Source organism: Pseudophryne corroboree, chromosome 1 (assembly GCF_028390025.1).
Source record: "Pseudophryne corroboree isolate aPseCor3 chromosome 1, aPseCor3.hap2, whole genome shotgun sequence".
In the NCBI taxonomy this organism is placed as follows: Eukaryota; Metazoa; Chordata; class Amphibia; order Anura; family Myobatrachidae; genus Pseudophryne; species Pseudophryne corroboree.
The window spans coordinates 217,722,326-217,734,071 of NC_086444.1; the positions used below are offsets into that span (position 1 = coordinate 217,722,326).

At 43.4% G+C, this 11,746-nt stretch overlaps 1 protein-coding gene across 1 annotated transcript in view; it reads left to right on the top strand.

Moving 5' to 3' along the window:
- PPIP5K2 (diphosphoinositol pentakisphosphate kinase 2) overlaps positions 1 to 11,746 on the top strand; it is a 243,396-nt gene that overhangs the window by 197,010 nt on the left and 34,640 nt on the right. The window contains exon 26 of the mRNA XM_063964081.1: positions 5,497 to 5,586. Coding sequence (XP_063820151.1) covers positions 5,497 to 5,586 — 90 coding nt within the window. The remainder of the gene's footprint in view (positions 1 to 5,496; positions 5,587 to 11,746) is intronic.

Sequence of the window (11,746 nt, forward strand, 5' to 3'; positions counted from 1 at the left end):
GTGGTGGATCCAAGGGCGATCCCTGCCTGATGTGCTGCATTGATAAACAGCATACATCTCTAGCGGGCAGGAGTACAGTGTTACAAGAGGGAGGATTGCATTCTGGGTTTTCAGAATGTCTTATTGGTCCTGCTACTTTAAGCATTTTAAGTATGTTAGTGATTGGAGGATTTTTTTAATGAATACAATTAAACTATAAAACTATACGTTTACAGTAAATGCTAAAATGTTTGTTGGCTTTAGTGTACAGGTCTCGCATACAGTTGTGGGTGTATTTGTTTCTATACTGTATGTATTTCTCAGTTTTTATGTATGTTAAGTCTGAGAAACCTTTAGAATGGGTCACTTAGTGGTAACTACAGAATCTCACAAAGGATTCTGCATGCACTGACTGCACTCCATGCATGTTGTGGTAGCGATAGCCGCACCTTGGGTGTGTGGTGTCACAGGGCTACAGAAAGCAAAGCTCAGTGACAGCACTGTTGTATCACATAGAGCAGTGATTTTCAACCTTTTTTTACTCGCGGCACACCGGACAATATTTTAAAATTGCCAAGGCACACCATCAGTTCTCCACAGAAAAAAAAAACAAAAAACACACATTGGACCTCACAGTTAAAAGAACAACACACATACATTGGCCTACACAGAAAAACAATCACATTGCTCCCCACATAAATCATGTTGCTCCCTACCTAAATCCTATTGTTCCCCACATAAATCACGTTGCTCACACATACTGTAAATCAATCACATTTCTCCCCACATAAATCCTATTGCTCCCCACATGAATTATTCACATTATTCCCCCCATAAATCCATAAATCCTTATTCTCCCCACATAAATCCTATTGTTCCCCACAGGAGAAATAAAATAACAAATATTAGCCCCTACCGGTCAGCTGTCCTCCTCTCTGTCCCTCAGTGGTGGGGGTTGTTCATAGTGGAGTGCTGCATATACTGAGCAGCGGGCAGTCGGGCAGGTGTGGATGTGGGTGGGCAAGGAAAGCTGTGGATGCGGACGGGAACTGGAAGATGTGTATGCAGGTAGGTGGGCTGGCTGGGTGGTGAGACGCAGCGTCCGTGACCTATGATATCACACCGCTGCGTCTTCAAGGCATATGTCACGGCCGGAGCATGAATGATCCTCTAAGAAGAGCAGGGCCAGCAGTTCGCTCTGAAGGTGCAGGAAGCTGCTCTGGCTCCGCGGCACACCTTGCAACTGGTCGCGGCACACTGGTTGAAAAAGCCTGACATAGAGACATGAACCTTAGTACAGTTGTTATAATTTCGTTTTTCAGCCATTGGTTCCACAGGTGACGAGCAGTCTTCTTTTTATTTTTTTCTTGTCTTATAGTTAACCCCTTCCCTCTTTTAACATATTGTCATTGAGACATTTCGATCATCATTGTGGACTGTGGTGTTGTAATTTGTTCCATATGCATAGAAGTGTCACTTTTCAGTCAGTTCTGTGCTTTTCTCAGGCTTTCTATGAGAAGATTGTATACTGATGCTGAGATGTCCTTTTGTGCACATCCGGCTATAGCTGTACAAGAGGTTTCTTCTGTATGTCTTGTGTTCCTTGTGTATAATTCTGTGCCACCTTCTGCTTTTACCTTGATCACCTCAACACAACACTATGAGGTCTATTTACTAAGCCTTGGATGGAGATGAAGTGGACCGGGATAAAGTACCAGCCAATCAGCTCCTAACTGTCATGTCACAGGCTGGGTATGAAAAATGACAGGAGCCAATTAGCTGGTACTGTATCTCCGTCCACTTTATCTCCATCCAGGGCTTAGTAAATAGACCCCTATATACCAGTTCTCAGGTCAATTTACACATTACACAAAGATAGAAATGAGCCTACTGGAGGCAGCCATTTTGGGCCATTCATCACATAATGGCTGCTGTCTGCAGAATGCCTCAGTAATTCATCTAGCAGTTCCTTGTCGGTTCATGGGACCTAATAGAGTATGTTTTACTTATTCCATATTAGCTAGGCCAACAAATCGCCTACCTTTACTTTGTGTGACAATTACAGAACATTAGGTTGCCATTTTTTGGAAAGAATGAAAAAAAAAAAAAAAGTAATTTGTTTAATGGCAAAGTAACCCACGATCTCTAATCCATAAGATACATATCATTGAAGTCCAAGATGGTGCTTATTACGGTTTTTTAAAGGTGTAAAAAGGTGTATGAATTCCTCTAAACCGTTAGAGGAAAACACATTTAGGCATATATTCAATTGTGGTCAGATTATCCGACAAGGTGAATAAACAGGCACTTCCGTCCGTTTTTCGCCCTATTCAATGTAAGCCCTGTTTTCGCCCATGCGGATTCGACAAAAAAAAAAAAGTAGAATCCGAATGGTCAAAAATGTATTAAAAAAAACGGGTGAAATCGCCCGCTATTGAATACTGACCGTCGAATTAGTGCCGGGTTTTCGTCATGCCGAAAATCCTGTGACTAGTTGAATATATGCCCAGAGGCGCTCTTTTATGGTGGCTGGAGACAGGGAGTGGGAAAATACTTGACTTTTACTCTTTTCCATTACCTAATACTGTAATTGACCTTTTCCATTTTCTCCATGTTACAGTAGGGTCATGTCATGCCAGTTCACCCAGGCATGACACCCACTGACCCAGGGGTGCAGTGTACATAGATAGGGAGTGTGTGCGTGTATCTGTGTCACACAGAGGTGACTATGGGGTAAATGTATGAACGGGCGCTATGGGGGAGAAGCGGTATCCGCGCACGTCATGTACGCTATACCACTTCTCCCCCCATGTAAGAAGGTTGTAGAGAGTGCACAGTGACTGCGCCCCTGTCCTTACCGGCACTGCTATCTAAAAGATAGCAGGTCGATATGTGAGGGCATTGCTGACCGTTCTGACACCTGCAGCTGTCGATTTAAACAGCTGTAGGTGGAGATGCCCATAGACCACAGCAGGGACAGAGCTGGCTGTGGCGGGTTGCGTCTTTGGAGTGCATAGGGAATCTCATGTGAGTAGCGAGATCCTGTGCATGCGCACTGGAGCCGGCCGGGAAGGAGACACAGCGCATCAGCACTGAGCTGGTGTGCTCTGCGCTCATGGGGGGCATCGCCGGAGGATGGGGCGTTCACTCCCCCGATTTGGCAGGCAAGATGTTAACACATCTTGTCAATGTTCCTTCCTGCTTTGCCTCAATGCGTGCCGCTAGAATACATTTACCCCTAAATTTAAAAAAATCTGCATCTCTCTCTCCCCACTGCCATTACCTGCTTCTATCACTCCTCTCTCTCCCAGTCCTTATCTAATCCAACCCCTCCACCTCTCTCCCCCATTCCCTATCTGCCCCGAAGCATCCTGCGCTTTTTCTCTCCCAGTCCCTATCTGCCCTTACCCCACTCTCCACCCCCCTGTCCATATCTGCCAATACCTCCACTCTCCATCCCCCAGTACCTATCTGCCAATACCCCCACTCTCTCCCCCAGCCCTCTCTCTGTATGCAGCAAGTGTGAAACAGTCAGATCGGTATTATTAATATTACTAGCCGCAGGATAGAGGGCTGTAACATCTCCCTGCAGTTTCACTTTCAGGTTGAGCTGTCTTGGCTAACAGAGGTGAGGAGCAGAGTTGGCTTTTATTATATAGGATAGGGACTTCTAAAGGGTTTGCTGATAGATCAGGATAGGGACAAGTATTGACTTGTTTTAGGAATAAAAGTGGAGAATGTTTTAGGGGGAGATGTATTAACATGTCACTTTTCTCTGCGTTAAGATATATGCTGCTTTATATTTTAGCATAACAATGTATTAGAGTTACTGGAGAGATGGTGCTCCTTCTGGCATCTCTGCGCGGCTGTATCGCATTAGTACAGTACTGGTGTGATATGTATTGGCTCCTGTGTAACCGCTATGCGCATTTGAAAGGTGGGGGGTGTAGTGGTCCTCTTGCTTCTCCACCATGACTTAAAATGGCAGCACCCTTATTAAAAGAAAGCAAAAATGTTGCCGGGGAAATCTCGGTTTGCCTTTCGGACTGCCTCTTTCATATATTTTGTAGACACGGTAATGACACTTTTATTTATTTTATTTGTCAAACTGCAAAAAAAGAACTATTGCCGCTTAATACATCTGCCCATAAGCCTCAAAAAGTAATAATTATATGAAAGAACAGTGTGTTCATATTGAGTAAATTAATAGGCCAGCAGGACTGAGGGGGAAGATTTATCAAAGCTTGGAGAGAGATACAATGCCAACCAATCAGCTCCTGTCATTTTTTAAATACTGCCTCTAAAATTGTAAAAGTTGGAAGCTGATTAATTAGTACTTTAACTTTTTCCAAGCTTTACTAAATCTCTGCGTAAGGGGGGTATTCAATTAGCTACGGTAATCTCGGAGCTGTTGAATTTGCCCCCTTGCCTATTCAATCATGGGACGTTTTCACACGTTTTTAAGGCATGTTCGCCCAATGCCTTTTCACTGTTTTTTTTTTGTTTTGTTTTGTTTTTTGTGAAAAGGCATTGGCTCAAAATTGGCGAAAACGGCCCGCATTCTCACCGGCGCAAGTAAGAAAACATGTGGCTTAGCCGATCCACATGTTTTTTGCTCCTGCTGAATATTTTCACCTAGGTGAAAAAAAACGGGCCTAATTGAATACCCTCCTAAGTATCAGTCTTCTGCTATCACCATCATGAGTGAATGAACAAAAATGCTTAATTGCTAGAATAAAACATTTTTTTTTTTTTTACCATCAATATATAGATTTATTTATTTTTTTGTTACTTTTTATTTTTAATTAGTGGAACTGAAAATCCAAGTCTGGACATTTTCATTCCACATGCAAATTTATGAACAGTCTAGCCAGGTCTCCCATGCACATATCCCTGAGACTAGCCTGCAGCGGAACATGCTAACAATTGCAGCTCTGGGCCAGAAGCGATTTTCTATTTAAAATCAGCTCTATCACTAGCTATTAAGTAGGGATAACGTCTATTACCCACACTTTCAGTAGCAGACTTTCCAACCATGGGTATATTATGTTTTTGTGTATATATATCTCATCAGATGCTGGGAAGTCTGTTAACTTTCCGCCCATTGGCTCTGCATGATCACATGAAATGAATGAGGGAGGAGCATCACTCACCCGGACATGAGTGAGAGTAACTGTACTTTGTGTAACTCAAATGAAAGATTATTCCCTTAGTATCATTTTCAGCAATCCAATGTATTTTTTTGACAGAAATAAAAAATAAAAAAAGGAATGTTTCACCGAATTTGCTATTGCATGTCAATGTTAGTGACCACGCCTGCTTTGTTTAGATCTTAAACATATTCCCCTTATGCCCCCTGATAGTGGTCATGACATGTTTACTGATTCACAGGATTTTACAATCCCTACCATGTAAAGTTATATATGAAGAGCCATCCTATTGCATCCTCATTGACTTCCCTGTATAGACTTGCACCTTCCCATGTAGCTGGTCACACATGAATGTGTCTCCCTGCAGACCCCCACTCACAGAAAAAAGAAACCAGGAAGTTTTCACATTCTGGGAAGTGTAAAACCAGAAGTCCCTATTGGAGCTCTCTGCTACGAGGTAAGGAACCTAGTGGTATTCCATCCTGCCTGCGGTAGAGTAGCTGCCTTCTCAACCCATACTTATGTGTACTTATACTTGCCTTACGCCACAAAAATAAACTACCCTAAGCATTTTCCTATTGCTTTTCACTGCAGTAGCTTACATACAGAGTACTCTGTACATTAGAACATGCAGTAGTACTTTATTAGTGGTATTTTATGTTAACACTGTAAACTTAAGTCAACCTTTATATGAATGAAACAAAAAAGTCCATATATTGACCAAGTCTTAAGGTGCATACACAGGGTGAGATCCTTGCTATGCCCGATTTTGACTATGCGATTTCCATTGAACTCCCCCAGAGCCCAGATAGCACAGATTTTGACTATCTGTACATTCGATTTTGACTATGTACGATTTTGACTAAGTGCCAATTTTAAGTATACTTTGTACTAGATAGTACACTAGAAAGTCCAGATTGACTTACATGCACAGTCTATCTAGTCTTGCGATGCTGACCCCGCAGGAACGCGCTTCAGGATCGCTAGCTGGCTAACCCCTTACGATTTCCACTAACTTTCCTTGCGATTTTGACTATATAGTCAAAATCGAAAGGAGAAATCTCACCTTGTGTACAAACCTTTATGTAGATTAATAGATATTTCCCTTTGGTGGAGGTTGGCAGCCAGTCCTCAGAACTATCTGTACTCCCAGAGAATGAAGTCTGTGAAAGCATCGCCTACTAGTTTCACTAGTATATTAAGCAGGGTGAGGTAAGAACAAGGAAGGGGGGCCCTAACCAGTCAACAGGAGCCAGGCAGAGGTACTCCAATTGGATGCAATTTGATACCTTGCAGTGCACGCAATGTGAAGTATCAGTTTGGCGTTAGGCTTAGTTGGCTCGAAAGACTATAAGTAGCCTGTGGTATTTGTTATGAGAGATTTAATCATGGTACAGGAGGGGGTTAGGACAGTGTATGACCGCTAGGTGTGAAAAAAGGTACCGGAGTGACCACAATGTCACCAGCAGAGGGGAGACTCTCCAGGGTACATCTTGTGAGGACTTTATAAGTGTTTTCTTTGGTGGTAACACTGATAGAAGATTTGACGATGTTGGAACGTGCCACGTCCCAGGAGACACTCTTTTTTTTAAGTATATATATATAATTTTAATCAATTAAGCAAACAACCATATATACGCTAGGTAGGTCAAGCTCCCAATTTTTTTTTTTAAAATTTGTTGTTAGCGCTACATATGTATTTGTATGATTTTGGCTAAGTGTCTCTGTTTTGTATTTAATTATTAATTTTTTTAAATTCCATTTATTGCAGTACATATTACATTAGGCATACTTGGGGCCACTGCATAAGGAACAATTAAAATTAGAACTGACACCCGTTAACACTGAGATCCTTAGCAAGAAATTCTTCTTTAATAGTCCAGTGCACAGTACATTAAAGAAGTCTCTCCAGTGAGCTCACAATTGCCCACTCACACCTCCCAGCAACGTTTGCACAAGTGATAAAAGAACGCTGCTGAACGACGATCAAAAGTGCAGATGTCTCTACTACTCGTGGAACATCCTTCCAGGCATCTGATGTATTTTTCAGCCAATACTTTTGATTTATACACGTGGACAACTGAATATCTATATGCAATTTTGTTAAACCGGTGAGCCCAGTTCAATTAACACTGCGCTTGACTATTGAAGTATAACTTCTTGATAAAGATATCAGTGGTTGAAGGTGTCAATTATAATTTTAAAGATTATATTAAATAAAGAACATCTATTTAAAACTATCGGACCAGCAATGATCCTGACTGAGAGCCTTGGGCTGCTTCATTTCCATTTTCATGGCATGTGCTGCGCCATCTTTCCAAATGCATAGCCGAAGAGATGGTCTTTGCTATGTTCTATGGTACCTTTGGACCCATTGTAGATACGCCACTACTTCTGCCTTATCAACAGTAGTTCTGTACTCCTCACGTATACCTGGCCTGGGCTGTGCCACTACCAACATTATTTGTATCTTATAAATGTTCGACTTACAAACAATCCCACAGATCAGTCTGGACAAGAGGCACTTCAGCGACACTATACAGCTGGTTTTTGTGTTTCAGAGCGTATAAGACTGATCTGATATAGATCCTGTTAAATGGAGAATGATGAGTCACAGGCACCTGTACATGTGTAATAGTAGTATTATCCCTGATCTATAATGTAACTTTCATAGGCCTGTCCCATCTCCAACATGCGTGTGTGGTGGGAGCCGATGCATGTGTAGCTCACTGCTAGGCAAAAGGGACAAACGTAGAAGAGAAGGAGAATTAGCTGAGTGCTGGGATCGGGGTAAGCATAGGGGTGGGATGGTTTGGGGCTGCACAGAGCAGCAGAGGTGTGGCAGAGTGGTGAGGTAGACTGAGCTCTTTATATGGAACAGTTTGTATTTAGACTGTAGTGGTCATTTGAGAGGACCTACTATCAGGTTCTCAGGAGTCAGATCAGAAAAGATTGTGATGCTGGTAACTACATCACCCTTCGCAGTGTCTTTGCCGGTTGTATAGAGAACTCATTTGATACAGTATCCTGCTACATGGTCAAGCAGTTGGGATGGAAAGATTTTCCACTTACAGTAGGGACTATTAAGCTGATGTAAAGTTCTGAGTGCTAACGAATTCTGAATAGTAAAAGGGAAAGACAACAGAGGTGTTTTTATTTCCCATTGAATTTCGTGGCACAGTTTGCAGACCATGTGTATGTCTTCTGTAGTTATGGAAAGCCGTTTGTATTATATCCCACCTAACCATACAGTACGCATCACCACTTTTGCAACCACCCAGTTATAGCTTTTCCATAAGATGCTGCTCCTACGCGTTGCACAAATATGGTGACTTTAGCAGGTTTGTGTTACCACTCCAGAGCTCCTTTTTATGCCTGCTAAACATTTTAACCAACAGTTAGGCCATCATTTATTGTGTGCTATTACCAGACTGTGGAACCACATTATTTGCCAATGTTTTAAAATACTATCCAAGGACTCTTTCTATCTTAACATGACTTCTCTACACTCTCAGGTGTAGATCAACGCACACAAAGAGTAACTACAGGGCTGGTCTTGTTTTGCACAGAATGATTTTGCAGGCACTCTGCTGCACAGGCGTTTGCACTTCTGCAAAGCAAAAATACACTCCCCGGTGGGCGGTGACAATGCGTTTGCATGGTGCTAAAAGTAGCTAGCGATCAACCCCATTGACTCCAGCTATAGTATTAAGTATTCCTGTAATAGTAATGTAATCCTGGTGGATTATTTTTTTAGTATTAGATTTTTTTTGTAAATAGAGTGAAAAATAAGTTGTTCAAAAGTCTGGTGATTGATGACCTAGCTAGACTTGAAAAATGGTCAAGAACAGGGCAACTACAGTTTAATGCTAAAAAATTCAAAATCATGCACTTGGGTCTCAAAAACCCAAAGGCTAAATACAGTATCAAGGGTACTATAATGGAAACTACTGAGGAGGAAAGGGATTTAGGAGTCACTATTTCAAGTGACTTAAAGGCAGGAAAGCAATGCAACAAAGCAATAAGAAAGGCAAGTTAGATGCTTGGTTGCATAGGAAGAGGAATCAGTAGCAGGAAAGAGAAGTAATAATGCCACTGTATAGGTCATTGATGCGGCCTCATCTGGAATACTGTGTCCAGTTCTGCAGACCATATCTCCAGAAGGATATAAATACATTAGAGAGTGTACAAAGAAGGGCAACTAAAATGGTGCATGGCCTACATCACAAAACTTACCCGGAAAGGCTAAAAGATCTTAACATGTATAGTATGGAGGAGAGAAGGGAAAGGGGAGACATGATAGAAACTTTCAAATATACCAAAGGTTTTAACAAAGTTCAGGAGAGAAACATTCTTCAAAGGAAGAGAAGTTTTAGAACTCGAGGACATACACTGAAACTGGAGGAAGGCAGGTTCAGGGGAAATGTAAGGAAAAATTACTTCACAGAAAGGGTAGTGGATAAGTGGAATAGCCTCCCATCAGAGGTGGTAGAGGATAAGACTGTATAGCAATTTAAACATGCTTGGGATAGGCATATGAATATCCTTACAAAGAATTAAGGTTCAAAAAGGGTTGAGATTACCTAAAGGATAAAAAAAAGGGGCAGACTAGATGGGCCAAGTGGTTCTTATCTGCCGTCAAATTCTATGTTTCTAGATTAGAAGGTATATTTTCTAAAGTGAGGGTTTTTAGAAATAAAGATCTTGCCTATAGCAACCAATCAGAGTCTCCTTTTTATTCATCTAGCACCTTCTAGAAGTTAATAGCTAGAATCTGATTGGTTGCTATGGGCAACCACAGCATGCACTCTTCCAGTTACATGAGTAAGCACTCTAGTCCTTGCAGAACTCACATCCCGCAACTCAGGGCATCACAATCTCTTTACACAATTGTCACATTTCTATCTCCCTTTTAAAAGTGAAAGGATAAAATATATTTTATTTCTGCAGTGGGGTACACTGTGTTCTAGGCAGCCCTGAAAAGAGCTTTTCAGAAGACTTCAAGGGCCGCAGCACTTCCTATGTCATTCTGACATGCTGTGCTGCGGCTCCATCACCTCCCTAGCAGTGCTGCATACTCCCACAGCCGGTTCCTGGGTACTTGCAGTGAAGGCGCACCGGTTGACAGGCACACCACCGCTGACGCTCTCCAGGATCGCGTGGCTGCACATCAGGGAGGAGGTAAGAGGGTCCCGCCAATAAATCGCGATCCCAGGAGATGGATCGCGACGCTGGCGTGGATACTGTACTGCACATGGACCCCACTATATTCACCAGGGCAGGGAGCACAGGTCGGATTTAAAAAAAAATCCATTTTACATAAGGCGCTGACCTGTAGCCCATCCCCCAGCTCCTGGCGCCATCAACTGCTGGTGCACATGGGGTCACTGCTAGACACACACAGCCAAAGACTGTTTCTGTGTGCGGACAAAGTCCTGAAACTTCAGATGCTGTCGATACACTTGGCGATGCAAGTACTAGGCCTCATGGTATTCGCTTTCGACATGGTGGAGTACGCTCAATTTAATTCCCGCCCTCTGCAGAAGTTAATCCTTTCCAAATGGGACGGCTTGCCTCATCGGATCAGGTCTCAAATGATCTCTTTGACTCCGGAGGTTCGTCTGTCACTGAGCTGGTGGCTACAGGACTAACAGTTGAGCAGGAGCCGACCCTTCTGGATACCCAACTGGGTCCTATTGACTACGGACGCCGGTCTGCAGTGTTGGGGGGCGGTGCTGGAGCAGCACTCTCTCCAGGGTCGGTGGACCAAGGAGGAATCTCTCCTCCCGATAAACATTCTGGAATTGTGGGTAGTGTTCAATGCTTTGAATCTGGCCCTGCCTTTCGTACCGAACAGGCCTGTTCAAGTACAGTCAGACAACGCGACCACGGTGGCGTACATAAATCATCAAGGCGGCACTCGAAGCCGCATGGCAATGATGGAAGTGTCAAAAATTCTTTGTTGGGCGGAACGCCATCTGCCAGCAATATCAGCAGTGTTCATTCCCTGAGTCCTCAACTGGAAGCGGATTTCCTCAGTCGTCAGGACGTGCACTCCGGAGAGTGGAGTCTTCATCCGGAAGTCTTTCCTCTCCTAGTGGACAAGTGGGGTCTACCAGATGTAGACCTGATGGCGTCTCGACACAATCACAAGGTTCCGGTCTTCGGATCAAGGACAAGGTATCCTCAAGCAGCGTTCGTGGACGCACTGGCAATTCCACTGAACTTTCAGCTGCCATACTTGTTCCCTCCAGTGTCACTCCTGCCCAGGGTACCACGGAAGCTCAAGCAAGAAGGATGAATACTACTTCTAGTTGCTCCAGCGTGGCCCAGATGGCATTGGTTCTCTCAGACCTGCAGGGTCAATCGATCAAGCGTCCTCTTCTACTTCCTCAATGCCCAGACCTCCTCGTTCAGGGCCCTTGTGTCTATCCAGACCTGGCCAGGCTGGCTTTGACGGCGTGGCTCTTGAAGCATCACTCCTGAGTGCCAAAGGTTTCTCCGAGGCGGCTATCCAAACTATGCTGAAGGCCCGCAAACCGGCTTGTGCACGGATTTATTACAGGGTCTGGAATTCTTACTTCACCTGTTGTGCTGCTAAGAATTACAACGCATAC